Genomic DNA, 24342 nt, shown 5'->3' with positions numbered 1-24342 from the left:
TAAATATTCTTTTGGCTTTGATGAAAAAATACTTTAAACTCCTTTCAGTTAACCAATATCAAGGTTTTAATCAAGCAGGCTTGATTACAGCTTTGAAGGCCAACAAGTGGCATGGAAATAAGGAAAAGACAGCTGAATTTTCATAGGCGCTGTTGAACCCTTTTTGCGGAGAATTGGCCAAATAGTCTGAATGCTTTTATTCAGATTTCAAACTTTGGTGAGGTAGAAACAGAATTGAGAAATGCCTCTCCCCCCCCCCCCCACATTCCCTTCTGCAGCATAGAAAATCAATTTAGATAATTTGCTTCCATTACTCTTGGCTAAAAGGCATCAGATGCAGCTTGCAGTGCTAGGCTAACTAGATTGTGACATGGTATAATTTGCTTAGTGGGCTTTGTGGGAAGAGACTCCCCCCTTCCCCTGTCACTCTATCAGAGGACACCCCCTCCACCCTTTGACCTTTCTCACAGCTCCTGAGTCACTATTTCCTTCACATGCATTGTATTTAACCTCCCCCACTCCTGTATAAAGCTTTCCTAAGCCCCTCTTAATAAACTCATCATAAAGATATTAATAATGATATATCATTATTTATATGTATGAATCATTATTAATTGTTCATTTCAATAAAAATAATCTTACACTTTTCTGGACACTCCACTCAAAGCGCTTTACAGGTAATGGGGACTCCCCTCCACCACCAATGAGTAGCCCCCACTTGGATGATGCAACGGCAGCCAAAGTGTGCCAGTACAAACACCACACACCAGCTGTCAGTGGGAAAACAGTGATAAAGCAAATTCAAATATGGAGATTATTAGGAGACCGACTGATAAAGGCCAGAGGGAAATGTGGCCAGGACACTGGAGTAACACCCCTGCTCTTTTCCAGAAATGCCTAGAGTTAATTCCAGTATTAATTCTGCCTAGCAGGATGCTTTTTCTAGTGACTATGGTGAAATGTAACCTGATCTAGATGTACACAGGTAATTATTTGTCTTTTGGTGCCAGGAAGTAAAAACTCTGGTTGGGGGAGTTTTTCAGAATTAATCAAAAATGACAACCAGCAAAAAAAGCCTGAAAAAGATGAAAAAACACCTTTGCCAACTGAATACGTCATGTATTGTAAATCCCAACTAAGACTTAATCTTAATAAGCTTGCACACTTCATACAGTAGCACATGATGCACTGCACTGCAGATGATCAGTGTAGCTATAAGGAATGTAAGAGTACTGAGATTGAGCAGTGTTTGAAATGTTTTTAACAGAGCAGCCTCAGCAGATACTGAATGCTGTTATCATAGTATTGGCTTCCGTTTCTGCGCCATTTATATTTCTGTACATTGCAGCTACAGGACCCTGGGTGTGCTCAAATCAGTTGTACTGGGAACACTGCTTTTGTACCTTTGAGCAAGGTACTGTACTTGCCCTAATGTATACAGTAAATGGGTCTCCACATTACCATTTGAAATAAGAATTTGATTTAATTTTACTTACCTGAGAAAATAAAGGATTAAGGTTTCCGAGACTATTTGTTATGATCCAAATGATGAAGAATGACTTGCTCGTAAAACCCATATAAAGTGTGTAAAACAAGTAAGCAGTAATTAATAGGAACAAATAGGTAACATTTACCTGAAATGGCCAAATGGGTCTTGACTGTGCTTTTGTTATTAACCTCACTTTGTACAATGTTTGTCACAGTTTCTCATAATGTTTTTTTGGTTCAGCATACTAGCTGTATTATCACTTTGCTGACTATGTATCATACTATCAGAATGGTAGAGGGGACTAGCTAATTGCAGCAGCATGTGTGTTACTGCTTGTTCTGTTCATTTCTGTTCTGACCTTTACCATTTTTGATGCAGTCTCTGCATATTTAGTGTTGCCTTTTAAGTCTGTATTGAAAGCACCCATCGTTTTATTAGGTGCTTCCAGTAAATGTTATCTGTAAAAGACAAAGACTGTATGGAAAAAACACATCCGTCTCTTTCCTGATGTACAGTAGGCTCCCAAAAGCTGCTAAGTCTCTTACCTCTGCAATTAGTAGTGTAATTTGGTGATAAAAAGGCAGTGAAAGGGTTTCCAGAGAGGCAAAAGTATGGGCTAATGCTATGATTACTTTTGTAATGTACTGTATATATAGAATGAAATGCAATGCAAATTAATTTGCATCTGCCATTTCAAGTCATTGTTGTCTATGTTAGCACTGTATGAAAAGAAGGTACATGCTGTTCATTGCCTTCCAGATTCACAAAAGGAATAAAGTATCCTTAAAACACTGATCAAAAGCGTATTTTGTTATGGCATTTTCCTCTGTAAATATAATTTTAAGAATCTGTCACTGCAGAGCCCCCAAGTGGCTTAATAAGTAAAGCTGCTCATTCTGGTTGGATGCCATATTCAATATGTCATGATTTGTCGTGATTTCAAGCCTGGATCATCTTATAAGCTGCCTTTCAACACCAGTCATTAAGTGGTGGAGCTTGAATGGCAGAGCATTGTTAGACATAGGGTTAGGAACAGTCAGCCAGCAACTCTTTTGGCTACAACTCCTGTGACTTCCCAAGTGTCTGCAGGCTTGCAGTGACATCAGTGATGGACATTTCACTCGTCCAATCAGCACTCAGCACTTACTCTCCTGTTAGTTGCTTTTGAGCTTGGACTATGCAGAACATGATGGCTCAATAGATGGGCTCAAGTTTGAGGAACTGCCCTTCCTCGTTTTTCCCTTGTGGGTGCAGGAATCGTTACTTTGTGAGCTCCGACACACAGAAACAATTTGTATTTACAAATTAGATGGGTATATCATCCAAAATAATATGCACTTCTTAAGAAAAAAAATTATGCCTCAAATGTCGGTCCCAACTGGTTTGACAGTGGGTTTATGGCTGGTGTAGTCAATTAATTAACCTTTCAGTCCTTCTATTTCTGGATGTTAGCACAGTAAACTCCCCAATTAATAGAACTAATTGTCAAGTAAAAGAGCAACTATGCTGTTATAGCACAATAGCATCTATGGTCAAAGACCACAGCTGAAAGAAAGTTATTCTTCTTTGTTTCCTTACAAAATGAAACCAGGTATTGTGCAGAGGAAAAAATAATCTTTCCAATACCCAATTCTCCGATGTACTTATTTTCTGGTTTGTTTTTTATGTTGATAAGACACAATGAAATTTTACGTGTTTGTGTTTTTTATTTCTTTTTAAGATGGCACGGAAAGACTTCTGAAGCTTAACAATGCCAGCTCATCCAAACAAAAGCAAAAGCTGTCTGTTTTGTGCGGTGTCTTTCCATGAACCTGTATTTATATTCCAAGGGACAAAGCAAAGGAACCAGCAGGAGTGTTCTCCCCAGTTACACTTATAACCATTATGCCCAAAGCGCAATTCATATGGAAATACATTTATGTCTCCATGGTCAGACGTTCTTAGTGGACAATGTGTTTGTGTGTGGCTGTAAAAATAATTTTATATACTGTACTTTGCAAGTAGATTGATCGAACTAGAGCTTTGCATTGGCTGTGCAGGTTCTTTGTTGACAGGCTTATTTAGAATACTGTATAATAAATAATGTCTGTACACATGAGCCTAAGACCTGTCAGATCTATCCCCCTCCCTGCCTTATCTCCCTCTAATGTAATGATTAGATTACAGGGTCAGCTGTAAAATAATGCAGTAAAACAGGACTTCCCTTTTTCTGTCAGACAGTAATTGCTGCTGATTATTTCAAATTATTCCCTTAAGAGGTGTGCATTATAGACATTTGGATTTCCCTTACTACTCAGACTGCACTTGAAGCATTAGTGCATCCCTACAGTGCATCTTTGGCTTTTGCCAGATTTAAAAGGAATCTCATCAGATGAGCCCTTCTTGCATGATCAGATCTGGAGATCTGGGGGCAAACAAAAGACAAGGAATATGTAACAGTTAAGATGCAAGGTATAGACTTGTGAGTGAAGCAAGGGATAGCCCAGACATACAAGGTACAGACTTGTATGTCTAGGCTATCCCTTCTCTACAGGAGCTTTCCGATGGATTTTCTTGTTTTTTTGTCCTCTGACGTCATCTCTTTGGTGAAAGAACGACAGCCTTATGGCAGTAATAAGGATGTGAGCTGGTCTGATTGCTGAGAATGCCCTAGATAAGACTGACAGATGTGCACATCTGGAGAGGCTAAGACTGCCCTGCCAGCTCTTTACAGGGACAGTTCCTGAGCTGTCAGGAGCTCTGTATTCCTCATTGGCATTAATTTAGAAAGGAGCCTAGCGTGAGAGGATACGATTCGGGCATCTGTCTTCATTTGGGCCAAAACTCAGATGCTTAAATCCACTTTCAAGATTCATTTCTGGATCCCTTCTGTCTTACTCTTTCTTCAAATGGGCTGTACCACCCACATAGATCCGGTGCACTGTATACAGTAGTTTGATTACAGGGGAATGAGGCCACACGTTGTGCATTTTGTGAGCAGTGAAGCATTGCCATATTAGGAGCCTCATGTATACTACCGTCATATAGCATGTCTCATATACAGTGGCTCCAGGCAGAGTTTGCCTGGGCCTAGTTGCAAAAGGTAACTTCATTATAATATGAGAAACATAAAAAAGATTACAAATGAGAATAGGCTATTCAGTCCATTTAGCTAGTTTGGTTGGACCTAGGACTATGCTCCCCAATTTTGGATCTCATTATCAAGTGACATGTTAAGATTAAACTACAGATAACTGTGAATGCCCCCTGTTCAAGTACAATGTCGTAACTACCTTTTTTAGTAGTTTATTATCTAGAAGACGTCGACACAAACACCTGCTTTTTCACAAACAGCTTCTTCATATTACCTGCATATACGTGTAGCTCTCGAAGTTTCACATTAAGTGTAATTTGGTAGATGTTTGCCCAGTCTTCATTTTGAATTTCCTTAGTCAATTCTGTTGGGTCTATTAATCCTCCTGTTTGGATATCATCTGCAAACGTGACTAGTTTCATAACTATACCAGAATCTAGATATTAATAAAAAATAAGAGTGCTCCTAATACAGTTCCCTGTGGTACCTCACTAATTGCATACCATCAGTGTAAACATACTGTATACTGTGCCTATTATCTGTACTCTGGGATTTATATTAATCAGAGATACAGCTCCCCTAACTAGAATATGGACTTAAAGGGTTAAAATACTTTTTTATGCGTATTCAATCTTACACAGCTGGAATGAAGACAAGAGTGTAGGGACTCTTCCAGGCACACCTCCCAGCCTAAGGTATTTAATCTCATTAAGCCAAAACAGAGCTACAGCCCACTGGCAGATAAAATACAATATATAACTGAGTTAAATCAAACTAACACTTAATATATCAGGTCCTCATTATGCACTGACTGAATGCTGTAGTAAAAAGAGAACAGGCCCTTCTCTGATGATACAATACCTGCACACAATTAGATTATCAGCACATAGTATAAAACAGAATACCGAATGAGCCATTCTTTAGTGAAAATGAGATAAATGAGCAGTCTGGACATGTAGGTACTGTATGTGATGCTTGCACAATCTTGAGACCAGAGTACAACAGCAGTATAAGTGTGTGAACTGTGTTTCTGAGATCCATGTGTGAGAACTGTCTGAGACAATTCCGACTGTATATTACAAATGGCCAAAATGGGGCTACATTTTTTTTAACCTAGAAAGAAAGTGTTTTTCAGTGCTGGATCAATATATTGTATAAATATTAATAACTGTTATTTACATTTTAAGCTGTTTGCCTCTCCTCCAACAAAATCAGCTGGTACTGAATCCCTTTACAAGACAGAAACGTGGCTGCCCAGTTTCTTCCTTGTATAACAGAAGATTTGTAAATCCAGCCCAGTAGCTGTAAAGATTGACTTCCTTTGTGAGGAAACTTGACATGCAAAGTGTTGCGTTGGTTGGGACTCGCAGTGAGTGAGAGAGCTGGTGATCGGGATTACAGAGAAACTTAGTTCTCTCGGCTTTTAATAAGATTTGAGGACGAGCTTAATGCTCACCTTGTAAAAAATAAATTGGCTTGTGTGAGCCTTTTTTTCCCCATCTCATTGAAAATGAGGGAGACTCAGAAAACTTTACCACAGGTAAAAACGCATGCCATCTCTTCTTATTTCTCTCTTTATCCCCTACTCATCCCTGCCTCTTCCTTTCCTCTCATCTCCTTGCTTCTCTTCACTCGACTCTCCCATTTTTCATACTCCTATCTCCTCTCAATCGCCCCCCCCCTTCTTTTCCTCTTTTGTCTTCCTTTCCCCCCTTGTCTCCCTCCTCTCCTTCCCACTCCCACGACTCTCCTCTTCCCCTCTCTCTTCATGCTCAAATCTGATGCTTTTCTTAGCCACGCCAAGCTGCAGGAGCCTTGCCTACTGCCTCCTCTCCCTGGCAGTGTCAGAGCGCAGATAAGGCTGACAATGGGGATGCTGCAGTCTCTCTCTCTGAGCTCGGAGGTGCTGCTGTGCATTACTAAAGTGGTGACAGGAGGCAAAAAAAAAAAAGAAACCCTCTGCATTCAATTCAAATTCACATCAGCACAAAATAGTCTTTATTGGCATGACAAGCCCTACAAGCTTCCTTCTCTTGCACGGATCTTTAAACCCACTCAAGTTATTTGTTGTTTTGCTGATTTTTGACAGTCAGAAAAGAGAAGCCTAGAATCACAACACTTAACCAGAACATGTAGAGAGGAAGAGGCTGAGACTCGTAAAAAGAAGTGTAAAGGTTCGTAGCAGACACAAATATTTATTTTGCTGAGTACTAGGCATACAATGTGAAGCTATATTTTTAATATTTGCTCTTAATGGTAGCACACAGTCACAGATAATTACACAAGAAATTATGCTGTCCTTAGCGCTTAGTGAAAAATTAAGGAAGTGAGCTCAGGAGTGTAACTGTGCATTTGGCACTCTTATACTTATTTATACTTTTTATGCACCTTTTATGTTGAGGCTGGGAATGCACCTGCATTTATGGAAAGAGACATAAGCTTAACCAGCCTCAACATTAAAGGAGCATAAATAATGTAAAACTATGGTCCTTTTTATTTTTGCAGTCCCCTCATAGACATTTTGTATCATATTGAATTCTTTTCTGCCATTCTTTTGAGCTGGAAGTTTCCTATAACGGGGTTCACAACACCTTTAAGGCAACGCAGAAAGAAAAACACACATTTATACTTAATCTGTTTGTCATATCCATGAAATCTTTGTGAGAGCCTGTACTGTTCATTGTGCGGTACTTATATAATTTTGACAGAATGAAATTTCCTCACCAGAGAGCATAACCGGCAATTGAATGGGGTCAATTCTTTAGAGCAAGACTGATAGGTATACAGAAAAAGGTCACATTCTGTAGATTCTAATGCAGGGGTTGTTGTGGGATCCATAGGCTCTTGGCAGTGCATTTTTATGGTTATATGCTGTAAATATTAACAAGGTTTCTTGTTTTGTACTTCTTTGATTTAATCTAAGATCAGTAATATTCCCAAATGGGACAGGGATGAGGGTTGAAATCTGTGTGCTCTCCCTGTTAATTATTGTTGGTGTGGTGTTACATAAAGGTGGATTGATTGAATCATGTATGCATATTGAAATTCTCAGAAACTATTTTTGACCTGGGCACTGGAGGAAGTTTACTCCCCATATTCACAGGTAGCATTAGAGAATCCGAGCACTCTGTGAATGGTGTGTGAGGGCACCCAGCGATTTTTTGTACCTAGCTACTTTTATTTATTCTGCAAGATTCCTAATCTTTGATAGGAAGAATTTTAGACTCACAAGCCAGCAAAGAGAACATCTCTTCTGTGGGAGACCCTGCTGGTATGTGGTTGAAAAATGTATTCCTGAGCTACAGGATTGCATACAGCAGTCTGGTTTTATCATCAAATACTGTATGCACCCATAATGACTGTTAGGATTATGTTTTATCTCTTTCTACATAAGGAAAAAGCTCCCTACAACATTCCTATTATCATAACTATTCCAGCAAAAAATACTATAAATAGGTTTGTTCATGCTGAATAGGTGCCATGTGTCTTTGTGAGCAGTGCTTTAATTAAGGCAATCTTTGTGACTTAAGACATCACCTGAATGTTTTTTTGAGATAACCACAAATGACATTCTCATAGACTGGAACAGTCACATGCAATTCCTTGCAATTTATTTCCATTACTGACCTTTGGGACAACCTGCTTCTAAACTGCAAAGTTTATTACAAATCAAACAGTGAAAGTTAGTGTTCAGATGAAATCATAAATATGGAATGGACTCAAATATATTGTAGTAAATTCCCTCCTGATCAACAGAGATATAGAAACAGAAGATGATGATAATAATAATGATAGTTTCATTTTTACTGATACTTACCTTTCACTAACCACCAGTGTGCTGCAACTCTGCTGTTTTCCAAGACCACTGCAGTTAGAACAAGCTCATGTTGTTTTTCATGGGTTCACTTTCTTTCATTTTCCTACTAGAACTTGGGGCCACTGTCATTTTCTGTTAGTCAGTCACACAAAAATCTTTCTGCCAACAGTTGGCCAGTGGTAAGGTTATCTAGTAGATAAGTCTACTATGGTAGAATTATTGAAGAATGACTCTTAACCTTGTAAGTATTCTAAGCCTGGCTTCTCCAGATGCAGTGTCGGATAGCTGCAGTCCAGTGACCCTTTAATCATAGATTTCCAGAGTTGTGGCACAATTTAATTTTGATTGTTTTGTACAGACGTCTTTTGGAATCAAAACCTGAAGGGGAAAGGCTGAATTTGGTAGCTCCTAATCTAATTGAACAAATTCTACAAGCTACTGTTGATCGGTGTTAGAGCTTTATAAATCCATGAGGGTAACCTATAGAACCCGTAGGGCTGTGACTTTTTCTGCTCCTAGGCTGGCTGCTCCTGATCGAAGGAGAATCAGTTGAGAGATTTGCCTAAGACAAAGTGTCATTTAACAGTCACACTTAACAGTTAAATAACTGAAAAAATAAAACAGAGTCAGGCTCTGCCTTGCAGTTTAATCTTGATTGTGTTTAATTTTGTCATTCAGACACGTCCAAGAGAATTTTCTGAATTATTTTCTTTCACCATTTTAAATTAATCTTTTCCTGCATGATCCCTTTCTCTTTCTTTTGTCTTGTCCTCAGCTGTTTACACGGCCATTGTAATCTGATTTAAACAACACAAGTCAGTTTTAGATAACAAATGAGATTAATTTTTTTCTCACTGAAGAAAATTAAAGTAATCCCCTGTAGAGTATATGCACTCTGAATCTGTACGTTTGCAGTAATATCTCTGCAAGTGCCTTTTATACTTACTTATAAACTTCAGGTACCTGCCTATCTACTCAGCCTCTCTTCTTTATTTTATCTTATGCGTTTTGTTAGATGCAACTTATTTCCAGGTTTTGTTACCAAAGAGATTTTTAGTTGCATTATAAATATTATCCCACGATTTAAGTGGAAAATTGTTGGGTAATGAAATTGCCATACAATGCTCTGAAGCCAGTTGGTGAAGGCTTATTCAGCCTTCAGGTATCGTTCCAGAACACATTGTCTGTGGTCTGGCCTTTTCAGAACATCCAATAACAGTCTAAGGAGGAGAGATTTAACAAAAGCAAACACAACCACAAAAAAATTCAATAAAACCAAAAAGCAGTTAGTATTGTCATGGAAATATAACTATCAAGGAAGCCACAAGAGAGAGTTCTCACCTGAGTAAGGTCTTTATTTCAATATTGCAATATTGGGAGCCCTGCTGCCACTTCACAAAGTGCAACCAGAGACTCAATTTGTTACAAGCAGTACAGGGTTTTTATAAGATGTTGTGCTGTAAGAGAAACCTCAGCACTTTGTCCCTTCTAAAACTTCCCCTTTCCCTAAGACAAAACAGATTACATCATAAAATGAAAGAAGAAGCACCACTAGATTTGTTATTCAAAGCTTATCAGTTACTTTCGGCTAATCTAACGACCCAGACAGCATATATTGTTTTGGTACATTGTCTTCTAAAGTAACCTAAACAGTGTACTTTGTTGACGCACTGTTTTCTAAAAATCTGCACGTACTGTAGCACAGCAGTTACATCCTTGAAATATATTTTCTAAAAGCACCAATATATTTTTTCATAGCTCTCTACATTTTAAGAATCAATTTACTTATTAGATTTCCATTTCAGTATGCACTACTTTTTTGACTTTAGTAACTCTGTGTACTGTATGCCTCTCTATTATAATATTTTCTGGAACTGACTTAATATAACATTACGTTTTTTTTTAAAGTGCCTTTGAAAGGTTTAATAGCAGCGTACCATATTCTAGGGCAATCTATTCAATATAATTTCAATAATACATTAGGGTTTAGGCTCATGAGTTATGCTTGCTATTCATAGGGGTTTTTATATCCATGCATTTATATACTCTGTATGGCTGCAACTGAAAGAGCGAAATTGCTGTATGTCCAGATTTCAGGATAAGAAACAGATTGAATGTGTTGCTGATGGGTTTTGGAAAAAATCACTGCACTTGCTGCAGGGAAAGTCCGTAGGAAGATTGTCTTACATACATTACAGTAATGTTACAGCTGAGACTGTTTCTTAACGAGTCTAGTGCCATGTACTGTATATATTAACATGTACAGATAAGTCTGGCCCTAATGGGATTTGAGTAGCTTTGTTAAGATAACGGGTACACTGAGTTGTGTTTTAAGGGATTAGATTGACTTTAATGAGTTAATGTACATGGTTATTCTACCTTCTGTGGGAGGACAGCATCCTTCTTCTGGGAAGTGGGCAACAAGTTCACATTTATGGGGTGAGAACATTTCCCAAGTTAATTTTATATATGTTGTGGTATGGCAGTGTCTTCTTTCTGTCTGCCTGGGATTCAAATACCTATTATAAGGTAATGTTGAAAATATATTGCATCAGGCAAAAAATATACTATATGTTGTTATATTCATTATTTTTAGGAGTCCACTTGTGATCGTACAAAGCAAGCATTATTCATTTTATGTTGTTCATTATTTCGTTTCAACACCTTCACATGAACCCCTTTAAGAGCTGCAAGTTTCCAATTTGTACTAAAATAGTAATATCCCCGAAAACTAACATAAAACACAATGCGGAACTGAAAAAAAGTAATAGATTAGGAGATAGCTGCACAGTCCCATGCTCCAACATTAGTAAAACTACAGTATTTCCAACACTTTTGAGCAATATAATTCGTAACACTCAAGACGAATGAGAAGGACTTGCCCAGGCATGAGATCATACTGATTTTGAACACTTTGTTCCATATTGATAAATACTCTTGCCATCTTATCAATTTGCACATGAGGCCTTCAGCTGACAGATTGGATCGTGAGCTGGAGCGACTGGCAGTCTCATAATGTCGAGATGGTATTGAATCTGTCACAGCAGGCTCTTGGCTCTATTGAGTGATACTGTTTCCAGATCCCTTTAATTTGTTTATTGATGCATGTGGTGCCCCTGGCCCCTCTCGTTCTATCCAAAGGCTCCACTTTTCCTTGGACCTCTATCAGTCTAGCTTGGGTTCAGTAGGCCTGTGAAGTGCACAGGGGCTGCCAGAGGAAAGCCTTCTCGTTTTGTCCTTCTTTGATGCGTGAGACGGTATATAACACATCCCATTTTCCTGTGTTTTTTGGGGGGGGGGTTCTCCCAGTGCCATACTCTACAGGTGCCCCCATTTTCTGTTCTTCCATTCCCTGCTAATTTTGCTTAAATTCAAAACTTTAATAAGATCTTTTACATTGTTGCAGTCGTGTTTACTTTTTAAGCACATCTATGAAAACAAGAATACAAAACACAGAGCTCACACGCTGAAAAAAGTGGGATAAACAGGTTCTTGGGAAAAGGCTCCTGACCAGGCTGTCACAGTTGTGCACTAGCAGAATGTAACTAGACACATTCCATAAGGACAACTTCTGTAAAAGAATGTAACCAAGTGTGATCTGAGGTTATCTCAGTCTCCACCCAACCTTGTAATACAGTGTTTTTAGCTCCAGGTAGGCCCACAAGCAAAAGTTGTCAAAACTAAAGACTTGAAAGTAATTTGGGAGTCATAACTGTGAAGGTTGCATTGGGGACTCAGGCTGGTCATCCATTTAGTAACACATACTGTATGCAAGCACATTTATTACATATTTCTAAAAATGCTCTTTTATGGCACACTTTCAATGGTGTATACCAGAAGGTACCTTCTGGAACAGGAGCCTGATAATGCATGAAAAATGGATAAATCTCATTTCTAATTTCAGCTAGCAGATTAGCTGGTACGCAAAAATAAGCTTTCAAGGTGGTCAGGCAAACAGAATGACACATTTTGGCTTTGGACATAATAGCTGCAGTCTTTCACTGGCCATGCGCTTCTCGGTTCAATGCATTGCAAAAGCAAAAATTATTAGAAAAATGAGAAATAACACAAAACACTGGGGTGACACAGAGATTCATAGCTTTACAGTAGACCTCTGTGAAGCAGCCTCTTCTGAATTGGTGATTATAAAAGGCAGCACATCTATTATTGGTGGTCAATGAGCCTAGAAGAGAATGCATTGTTGGGTAGCTTTCATTAAGACAGTGCATAGGGATTGGGTGACTGGTTGAGGTGCTACACAGTAAGAGAGGACATGTTCCCTCTCCTCCAGTCCTATTGTACATTTGGGTGTCTTTTTCCGAGCTCCAGTGAGGCAGCCCGTAGTTTGCAGCTGTGATTCATGATTGTTTTATTGCGAGTTTACTGATGTTGGAGCAGATTTGACTGAGCCAGATGGAGAGGTGAATGGTTCTTCTATGTAATTTATATGCAAGTCCTTGGTTTGTAACAATGGGTTGCATCAGTGAAGATTGGTAGTGAAAGGAATTGTGTGTGTTCAGCAGTTCTGTCAGAAATGCTATGTACCTGATAAATTCTAGGAAGATGGGAGAGCAGCAGAGCAGTGAAAAATGGAAAGGACATTATTTTGCCTGTCGTTAGGTCTCAGATATAAATTAACTATTTTTTAACAGGAGCATACAAAATCATGGCTTTGTACTAAACTGTGTTTCATGTTTTGTTTAGCTTTGACTATTCAGGAGCTGTGTTTCAGTATGCTGAAGAAGCTGTTTTTTTTAATCTCAAAAGCCAATGGGTACACAGTTGGACTCTGATATTTGTAATTGATGACTCAGTACATTTTACATTTTGGTAACATGCTGTAATTTTATGTTTTATTGCCTAGGCATCTGCTTATACAACATTAATTTATTCTACTTCCTAATTTGCAATATTGAAGTATTTTCAAAGGTACTTACAGACAACATAAAAAGAAAAGGCAGATCAAGTGCTTTAATCTATACAAGACTGAAACAAATGCTACTTTATTTTGAAAGTTTGTCATATTGTACAGTAAATGGTCACCCACACCATATTTAACCATTTCTTGTCTTAATTGTCAATGCTTTCTCCTGTTAGATACAGTGTCCAAACCCTTGAGAGACCTGCCTATCAACTATTAACTATTTATTGTCCTAATTCGTCCTGGCAATGTTTTTGTTTCTGTTTTAAAACCTCAGCAGTAGAGATTAGCTACCCTCCTATTGAGTTACATGCAACCAGAGCTTCTACAATCACTGTGGCTATGGCTACAGATTCTCATAAAGATAAGACAGTGTTGGATTAAGAGCCTTTTAATGTTCGTATATGGGAGAGTCTATAAAGAGATCAAACAAAATTGAGCTTTTTTTTCTCTTGAGTCTTTTCTGTATTAAATGAGATAAGGAATGGAAGAAATGTACTTCACAAGGAGGGTGTGAATGGCTAAGGGAAATAACTCATAAAGGCCAAACAGGCTCAGAGCTCTATGTCTTGAGTGACATGGGTGGCTTCATTCTTGTTATAGATGAGCTTATAATGGCCACAAAAATTTATTTCCACTGCCAGATTAATTAGACAGTTAAGACTGCTCAACCCTAACTGTGTACCAGGCAGTGTGTGTTCTCCTCTGTACCCTGAGAGGCGCCCCCTCTCCTCCCCTCTCCACAGGCTGCTCTTCATGCCTGTGTGAGAGTGTGTGTGGGTTGTGCCTGAGACATCCGCCAGCCTGCTGGCTCTGCGCCTTCTTCGGCTGGAGCGCACTTCCTGACGCAACACAGACCTGCCACATTGACTCCCGAACACTATGCTCTTTCGTTTCAAGTGATCCTTCACTGGAATCCTCCTTTTCTTCCCCATTAAAAACAGTACCAAGTTCCAACATTTTCAGCACAACAAGGATAAAGACCAAAACAGAGCTTTTGACAGATATCTCAAAACGTGACTGTAGCAAGTTTAGTATAACCAGCACAGCAAAACGAGGAAAATTTTGAATTGACCCAGATCAAAATAAATGGTCGCTGGTGAGGTCATTGTCACCTCTAAGAAATTGCTGCCACTGTTCCTGAGTAGTACTGTATACACATCCTGCTCTCTACCTTCAGACTCCAAGCAGGACATTTCCCAACTTTTGGAAAACCAACGTACAGAGTAAATGTTTTGTCTTACATTTGGTATATTTATACAAGAAATTGTAAGTACTGGGTCATGAGAAATTCTAAGCCAGAATTTTGGACAGCATATTGTTGTATTATTAATTATTGTGTGAATTAATTAATTCAGATATCATACACATTTATAGAGCTTTTGTCCTATCCCCCCCAGTCTCAATGAGTGTTTTAATTCATGCATGTGTTTTTAGGAAAAAGGATAAAGGATAATACTTTGCTTTAGTAAATGTTTGTTATGCACTTACAGTATGAAATGCAATGCACAAGTTGTTAACATATAAATAAAAATGTATTTATAAATACTAAATATCTTCACTTAGAACTGTACAAGTAATCATTAGTAAGAGTATCTTTCTACCAGGTTAACTGTTTTCTATATGTATTACTGGTGATGAGTTTATGTACGGAGATACTTCACCTATACATAAGTGTGACTAATCACAAATTTAAAATTAAATTTTCATTCACAAATGCATAAGACAACAGAACTTATTTAAAAGACATGGGGCTGGATATAAAGACCGAACATGCTAAAGTTAGATTGTAGCAATAGATTTTCAACCAATGTATACAATTGTTAGACTCTATTGTCAGAACTGAGAAGCTTTAAAATGAAACTTTGTTGAGTTTCATATAAATGATACACAACTCTCCTGTAATATCTCCACTCTAGGTTAGTAACAAGAGTTACTTTTTTAGCTCTTTACAGATTAAAATTAAAACACTAGAAAAAATCCTCATCCAGATTAATGAGCAGTTTGCCATTGCACTGTTGTTCAAGCCTCAATGACAGATGTCACCCTTAATCCCACAGGAGATTCTGACAGTGTTAACATGTACTTCCCAGACAGTTTCTGCATGCTTTCACTGACACAGACAAATGCAGTTGTTTCTGAGCAATAACAAGACAACATTTACCTTAAGGGTCAAAGCAGAATGATTTATTAAGTGATTAAGAAGGGGGAAGATTAGGAAAATAGTATTCCAACAAGGAAAGCTTTCTTCTGTATTTCCTCTTCTTCTTGCTTTTCTGTGTTTCCTGCAGTTGAATTTTCCTTAGCTCACAGAATCTTTAAGTCGAGTGATGCAGAGTTTACTGAACTGTAATTTTCCGTATTGGCCAAGAGATCAAGTTAATAATCAGATCTTTCTGTCAATGTTGTTGTAGTCTATGCCCAGCTGCATACAGATTAAGTCTTCTGTAGTCCCATGGTAGATTGCAGATCTTAACTCTGTTTTTTTGTCTTCAGTTCATGATATTGGGACTCAAACTACAGTATAAGTATTTTATTTTTGTATATTGTTTTCAAAGGTAGTCTACATGGTGACCTAATCAAGGATTCAGATGGAGATACTTTATAGTAGTTGTCTGCTTATAAACACCTGAGATGTTACTGGCTCAATCAGACATCAGGTTTGCATTAGGTAGTCCTTAATTGTTTATCATTTAAGGGTTAATTGTTATAACAAGGCATCAGTAGTTATTGTTTACTACAGCCCTAAGCAGTGCTAAAGAAGGTCAGCTCTACCATTTCTTATAAGCACATCTCCTCTAGATCTCCAGTTCTAGTTTCATGCAGTTTAGAAGTCCACAGCCCTGGTTAATAGCCAGCTGAGCTGTTGGTGAAACATTCTTCCTCAGTGAACAAAGTGTCCCAGAGAGGATCCGGTTCCTTCCAGGGCAGGACACGGTGATTTCTGCTCTGAAGCAGATCTGACAGGAAGGAGGTGACTGGCTTTTAGGATAGGGGTGCTCACCCCTTAAGCCAAGGGGGATAGTCCCAGGTTTGCTAGGGCACAATGGGGGTGTCGGAGAATACAGAGGTTATAGAGTCAGTATCCCCTCGCAGGTGTTGTATCTTGGGATGCTCCGGCCCCAGCGCCACCCTCAGCCGCCCATTCTGTGCCTCCTTGATGGGCTCCAGGAAGACCACATGTTTGTGCCCACTGGCTTTTCGCCCTGGCCCCTCAGTAGTTGCAGGTGGGGTAGCAGTGAGGATAGAGGACTGGGCACTGCACTCATTGGCAGGGCTGGGGGCAGCAGGCAGGTGCTTACGACAGGGGCATCGGCAGGGGGTCAGGTAGAGGTACATGAGCACCAGCACCAGGCTGACCACGCAACCCAGCAGGGTGGTAAGTCCCGTGTTGAAGGACTCGGCATCGTAACGCCTTAGAGCCACAGTCACATTCACTTCCCATGTCTCATTGCGCAGCAACTGGCTGTCTAGAGCCATGCAGACATACACTCCAGAGTCCTCAGCCTGTGCCTCACGGATCTCCAGGCTTCCATTGACAAACATGCGCAGTGTGTTATTATTGCCGGGAGGAGCAATATACTCCTTGTGGGGGGAGACCCACAAATAGGAGAGGTGCTGCCCTTGCAGGGATGTCTGGCAATTCAGCAGCACATGTTCCCCAACAAAAGCTTTCGTGCTGGCCTCTGGCTCCCCCAGCAGCCCCTGTGCTTTCAGAGTGCAGTTCTCAAAGAAGCGTGTGTGGCGGAAAAAGCGGACTGATGCCCTCCGCTCACCATACACCAGGCAGGTGTGCTCCTCCTGAAAGTCCTTGACTGAGATAAACCCTTTCTGCTCCCAGTGGCGAAACATCCCATACATGCCGCACTCACAGATGAGAGTGTTATTGTGCAGGAAGAGGCCTTTCTGGACCGAGACTGGGAGGGCCGAAATTTCCTCCAGGGGCAGCTTTGACATGCGGTTGGAGGATAGGTCCAGGGTCGTGAGGAAGGGGTGGCTGTGTTTCTGGATGGAGAAGAAGGGAAAGTCAGTGAGGCGGTTCAGGCTCAGGTAGGCCTTGTGCATGTTGGGGAGGCTGGTCAGCGCCTTGCTCTCCACGCGGGTGATGCGGTTGTTGAAAAGGAGAAGCTCTTCCAGGCCCCACAACTCCTGGAAGTAGTACTGCTCCACCACTTGCAGCTCGTTAGATGAGAGATCAAGGTGTCGAAGCCCGCTGGCATTGCGAAAGGCCCCCGGGGCGATCTGTGTCAAGCGGTTGTGTGCCAGCCTCAGGGTGTGCAAGCGTGGCAGTCCCAGGAATCCCCCATCCTCTAGGTGGACCATCCGGTTGTGACTGAGATCCAGGGTGGCAGTTGACACGGGCAAGCTGGAGGGCATCCGATCCATGTTTTGGGACACACAGCTCAGGATGTCCGAGGCGCAGAGGCAGGAAAGAGGACAGCTGCTGGTGGAGGCACCCTCCCCAGCCAGATGCAGCAGGAGTAAGCTCAGCAGAAGAGAGCTGGGCAGACCCTGGGAACAAATCATTGCTCCTTCAGGATGCTCCCGGACATGGAGAGAGCAGGCTCAGTCCTGTGCTCTTGGAATATTCTACCACATGAGCGTGATACTGGCGTTCAGTAGTGTTTCAGATGTGGTTGTCTCCTAAAAGTCAAAACAGCAGTCCTCAAAATTTTTTGCTTAGGGTGCCGTAAGAGGTTTTTTTCAGTTGAATTAGACAGTAAGTGCAAATTAACTAATTGATGTTAACTAAGATGTTGAAATTAGAGAAGTAAAGCAGGGGTTCAGGATTACAGAAAGTTGCCCCACCAAAAAAATATCATAGTTGGATTTCCTTTGCACCACCAACACTCTAACTGCGATGTACCCCTGACTGTGTCGTTGACCATGCTTAAAATTACTTCGTGCTAGAGCCCAATGGTTCTATTGCTTCTTTTAGGAGCTGACTTTGTATACTGTATGTCCCCTACCTCAAAAAACGATGGCAGTCTTTTTTTTCCCCAGACCGCAGCCCAATTCAGTGTCTTTTTTGTTGCTTTTCAGTCATTCCCTAGAATAATAGATTTCAAATATTAAGAACCAAACAGCACTTGCAGGAATTAGGAATCAAGCCACCTGAAACAACTGCCTTAGCCCCATGACCGCAGGTGAAGCCACCTTCACAGTTTATGTGTCCCCCCTGCAGTGACTTACAGTTTTGACGTCCTGTTCAGGGCAGGTTGGCGTTTTAAATCAAAGCAGAGCCAGCTGCCGCAGACTCTGCAAGAAGCATAAGTTGGAGCAAAAAGTCAGCATCCTGTCATTTTGGTTAACACGCACAAATGCACACGCGTGCATGCAGTCCGAAGAACAGCAGTAAGGAGATCCAGTTTTCGGCTGCAGAGCAAGAACAAGAGCTTAATAAAGTGCAGTTTGATCTGGGGTAGGCTGTTTCAGAGAGGGTGCAAGAACAGGCAGTCTTCAATCAGCAAGTCTCCCGCACATCTCGCCATCACGCACCAACACACCCCCTCATTCCAGTTCCAGACATTGAATTCTTAGATTATTAGCTGACTCCAGACAAAAGTCCCTCATACAACTCTGCTAATCACATCCTTCACGCAGTGACTAAAATCCCTCTGCTTCCAAGTACGGGGACTGTATGACTTCTCTTATAGCTCCTGCTGATGTTTTCCCAACTCCGAAGTGCTTACTCGATCTCATCTCTTGTTGAGTCTCTCTGCCTTCCCTTCTCCCTCTCTCTCTTTCTCTGTCGTTGGCTGTATTGGTCCTCTCTCCCTCTCTCTCACTCTCCTTGTGTTTTGCTCTCTCTCTCACACTCAGCTCTTATTTACAGGCAGGCTCAGAGTTTGAGAGGAGGAGCCTTGTGGTGCATTTGGAATGCAGCGATTGGCCAAAATGGGATAACAAAAGGGAGGACTTTAGCGGTGCCTTTCGGGTGCTTCTTTTTTTCTGTCATTGTTTTATTTATTTATTATTCCAGTTGTTTGTTTCATCTCAGCGGTGTTCTGTGAATGAGCTGCGGTGACCTGCTAGCTCCACTAGTGGGTGGAATGAACCATAATTATCAGCAAGATCTCCCGGGGAAACAGCTCTGGTGATTTTCCTTTCCTCTCTCTAGACTGTGCTTCCCCTCTGCTCTTTTGTCAAATGTTAATAGAGATGCGTTTCTCATCCACCTCCCTTCTAGTCAGTGCTGCTGACAGAAAATCTGTTTTTGAGGGAGGAAATAAGGTATGAATAGAGAAAATGACATCATACAGTAGTTGTTATTTTAGTGAATTTTCACTCGATTTCCATTTTCTCGAGGTGTTTTCACTCTGTCCCTCTTGGGTTCGTTTTAGAGAAGCTCACAATGCTTGGTCTCTAATAACAAACAAAATCAAATAACACTTGAGTTTTGGGGATCAGTCTGGAGGAACAGCCATAAGTAAAACAAATTAAGATTTTTTTGGGTTTTTAGTTGGCCTAAATTGTAAATACTCTATAGAAAGCAATTTAATACATATGGTGTCAAAAAGCTGTCAACAATTTTCTTTTTCACTTCTAATAATTGGGCACTTCGACTTTTTCCTGTAAGGACTGTCCTCATAAAACATTTATTATAGTGTGTAACCCAGACTGTCATATTTGCTAAACCTGACCATCTGTCTGAAAACAGACAATTTTTCTAGTCAATTAGCACACCAGCCGTTTTAACTATCCATGTCATTGGTCGATTGTAGTCTTGTGTAATATAATAAAAAGATTGGGGATACGGTGTACTAGTAGTACATTCTTAAGAAGATGAAAATAAAATTGCTCTTATAGTTATGTATAACTTAAAATAACAGGCTTTGTGGTTTATCTTATGATTAAAAAGTTATCACCGTGTTTCTTCTGGAATGACAGTGCTTCATGTTGTAGATCATAAAAATATTTTAAAAAACGGGAGAGCAGGGTGTGGGATGTTGTATGCTTGCTAGGAGCTGTTGGAGCCTGTCAGTTACAGTAGCTGTGACAACACCTAGTGCTGTCAGAGTGGATCAGACAGCCTGTTCTCTGCAGCAGACACCACTGCATCTGAGCACAGCCAGGAGCCAGAGCCTAGGCCATCAGCAATCCCATAGATGTGATAAGGATGGACGGCAACTGTCACCTTAAAGAGCTTTGAAAACTATTTCCTTGGAAGGTAGCTGTGTAGGAGCAGCTGTGTGATGCATCCGCAAAATGTCGTCCGATGGGCTATCTGCTGGGGCCAGGAGCCAAAGCTGACAGAGTGAGGAAGACAGAGAAATTGTTGGGAGACAGAGAATTGACCTCTGAGTTCCGTCTCTGGCAGAAGCATTTCTGTTCTTGTAAGGAGATGCTTGGAGGTCGCTTCATAAGTTTGGAAAGAAGAGCTATTTTTGTCGCAGTATTTGTGCCATTGGCGGGTTTATTTTCAAAGATGAATGTACTGTGTAAGGAACTCCACTCCCGGGTAACTGTGGCGATCAAGTTCTACATTGTCTTTTGTGTTTCTGAGTGGTAGAAGCTTCCTTGTGCATCCATCAATAATAAACGCATATATAGAACAGTTTTGGTGTGAAAACTTGTAAGCTTCTGTAAAGTGCAGAACTGTGAAATGTCTTTTGTTTAATTTAATACATGTATTCATCATGGTTGTGTTGTTTACATTTACAGTATGGCTGCATTTACATTTCTTCATTTTTAATTGTTTTTCACAAACTATAAAAACTATTCATTGTTATTTCCTGTCATTTGAAAAAGATTATCAGGGTCCATGTTTCTCAAAACAATATTCACACCCTTCCAGTGCTGTTTTTGTATTACAAGCAGACCTTAGAGCAGTCTCCCTGTTGTTCAGCTTCCAGCTGTTCTTTTAGCGATAGTCAATGCAGCCTGAAAGCAGGTATAGTGTATCTCTTGAAGAGATGTAGCATGCTCTTTGCTGCTGTGTATGAATGCTAACATCAGACGTACATATGCTTGCTATATTGATTTTTTTAGTTGTAGTACTTGACCATCAATGTGGCTTCAGTTCAGGACAAATCTGGCATAACGTTGATGTCAGAATTTCCCAGCTGTAGTCCTGAGCTGTTGTTCATTTTCCTCTTCTTATTTTTATTCTTATTATTCAAACCAACTTCTTACTAAGGGTACATTAGTAGGTTCCTGCACCCAGGATTTGAGCTATCATCAATCTAGTTGCAATACATGCATTAGGCCCCACCTTTTAAAAAAAATCAGGACCCAAAATCTTGGGATTCTTGCTTTTCTGTAGGATTTAGTTTTGAAAGCAGTAATATTCATCATGCACACTGAGGAGAGACAAGATGCGCTTGTAGGAAACATTGTCTTGTTTCACATTAATAACTCTCTTGTGTCATAATTCTGTTAGAAATCAGTGTGAACTAAGCACGAGTATCCTTTCAGATTGTGCACTACACAGAATATTACAGTACACTTTAAGGGAAACATTTGGTGATTTTTGTCTTCCCTCAGTGATGGTTATCTCCTGTTCATTTCCTCAGTGCTGACTTTCAATAGGCAGCCCTTACACAGGGAATCCATTGTAATTCTGCCATTGGTGTCTCATTTGTTTTCTCCCCAGATAACTTATTCATCAAGCCTATTGGAAAATAATGTGGCTCCGGTATGTGCTTCACTTTCAAAACATCATTTAAATAGTTGCTGGCAACTCCATCAATTTGGTGTTTGTAAAGAGGAGATACAGTATGCTTGTGCATTTTGAATTCCTCATTGAACGAATTATGTCCAGGTAACTAGAAGGCTATTTACAGATGGCAGGTCTGAGAATAAAATACTGTAAACCGTACCAATAATATCTAATTTTTTGCATAAAATACAGAAATAAATTTAACATCACTGGTACAATGTTCTTGTTATAATGGGTGTTTTCTTCACCAGATTACCCACCAAGATCTGACACCAGATTAATCTGGTTCATATACTGTCATTCTCAAACTTGTCTGTTGGCTTCTCAGGTTGTCTCTTTAAAAACCCACTGAAATCTGACATTAGCTACTCTAAAATGCTAAGAATTTAAAACCAAGCATATAGAAATAGCTGTCTTTCGCATTTCTGCTGGGAGCAAAATATATTATTGACTAAAACTGGTGATATGTTACTACTCTTTTGTGGGACCCCCAGCAGTTCCTCTGGGGAGTTCACAGAGGACGTTGGACCCCAGATTGATATCCATTGGTCTGGATCACTGTGTTATTTGAGATTTTATTACGGCTTTGTCTCGGCTATAATGAGAAACTGCAATCGAGTACCAAGGCAAATATTTAACACAGGCCTCCAGAGGTGACATTATAAAAGGAGGAAAGCAACCGCTATTACACTCATCCTCTTGCGGTTTATGTTTCATTAATATCAAGCACTCATATGTCTCTGTACTGGACTGGAGGAAACCTTTTGACCTTGATTGGCCTAGATTTGAAGTCTTAGCAGATCTGTTTGTGGTGATGTGAATTCTTTTTAAATACATTGTTAGGAGTCATCACTGTCTGGTGCTTCAAAGTATTGTAAGACGTCCTCTGTAAGATACGAGGAAAAGGTAAGGGGGTCAATACCGAGACCCCTGTGCTACTGTGCCACTGCAACACTTCTGGGCACACTCAGATTTCACTTTATGGGTTTTGTTCTTATAGTTTCCTTTCTGTGTTCAATGTTTAGGCAAACCCTTTAAGCCTGGGACATTTGAAATAGGTTCATGCTCAAGTGTCCGAGTACATGTACCGAAATTCAACAGTAAAAAAAAATGCCTTTTTCTCAACCTCCTTTCTTTTAGAGCCCATTTTTAAGACTACTCTCTTATCTAGCTGGACGAGATAGAGCTGAGATTCTCATACACTGGTTACTCCCAGTAAGTCTTTCACTGTCACCTGGGGAAAAAAAAAAAGCAACCTCTCCCTTTTAGATGAGCCACAATCGTTAGCCCCTGAAAAAGGTCGATATTGGGTGGGTGAAGGGCTGTATGTGGTTCCCATTAGCAACTAGCCTCTGTGTTTTGGTCACTTCTGGATTTGAAATTGGAGAGTGGGGTTTTACTTTCAGTATAACTGGATCATAAATGCTCACTGCATCAAGAACCTACAGTTGCCACTTCAGCACAGCTTCCATACAATGGAAGCTTGAGGTCAAGTAATGGAAAGAAATATGCTTATTTGTTGTTGTAAATATATTTTTTGCTTTATATTAGACCTTTGTTTTTAGTCATCCTTTTTCCTTTTAGATACGTTCTTTTGTCATGTGAAGCTGCATAACCGCTAACCACTCTCTTATCTCCCTTCTGGAATGACAGATATACTTGTTACAGAACATTCAAGCGTTTGAGAGAGACAAAGCATTTTGACAATTTACACATGCATCATACGACTATCGAGAAGACACAAAGCAATTCCTTCAGTGATTCACATAGCTGATTGTTATGTAAGTGAGTCAGTGGATTCATGATTGTGAGGAGGGCTGATTCTTGTAGCATTTGTCCCTTTTGAAGTTTCATGCTCCTTTATGATTGTTTTATGCTATTTGAGTTTCAACATAGATTCTGTTCCAGATGTGTTAGCAAAAGCTTTTGAGCATATACTGTAAGGATGTTGTTTTGTTTGCCCTTGGTGGTTGTTTCAGAAGATCTGCTCTTTTCCTTAAACACCAGCTTGACATCTCAGTGGTTCAAGATGGGTTTGTGAGAAATTAGAAAGTAGAATAGATCAGCATTCATGCACTGGATTATCACGCATTTTGTATGAAGACATTCTCCCTACAGTGTGGTTAAAAAAATAAGAAAACAGAACTTACAGTGTAATTTAAATTCAGTCTCCATTGTGACTTTTACAAAGTCCTCTCTGAAACTAATGAAACGTTGTTCCTGCTGACTACACAATTGTCACAGCAGAGTATGGGGACAAAGAAACGCATTTTATCCTCTCTGTAGTTGGCCTATAAAATTGAAGAAAATTGCCATGTGCTTCCAACAAGCAGGTTTGAGGGACTGCTATTTTGCAGTTGTTTACACTGTAGGGGTGCAC

At 40.1% G+C, this 24342-nt stretch overlaps 2 protein-coding genes across 2 annotated transcripts in view; one reads left to right on the top strand and one right to left on the bottom strand.

The window, feature by feature from the left end:
• Positions 1–24342, top strand: part of rnf123 (ring finger protein 123) — a 126544-nt gene that overhangs the window by 68336 nt on the left and 33866 nt on the right. The gene's annotated exons all lie outside the window — the stretch shown is intronic.
• amigo3 (adhesion molecule with Ig like domain 3) lies at positions 15469–19092 on the bottom strand. Its single transcript, XM_088916458.1, has one exon. It carries the CDS (start codon positions 17825–17827, stop codon positions 16337–16339), a length of 1491 nt encoding a protein of 496 aa, XP_088772584.1. The 5' UTR covers positions 17828–19092; the 3' UTR covers positions 15469–16336.

The sequence above is a fragment of the Atractosteus spatula genome, chromosome 5, assembly GCF_055471065.1.
Source record: "Atractosteus spatula isolate fAtrSpa1 chromosome 5, fAtrSpa1.hap1, whole genome shotgun sequence".
Lineage (NCBI taxonomy): Eukaryota > Metazoa > Chordata > Actinopteri > Semionotiformes > Lepisosteidae > Atractosteus > Atractosteus spatula.
The sequence above is the reverse complement of the archived record's forward strand: the minus strand, read 5'-3'. Positions and strand labels throughout refer to the sequence as shown.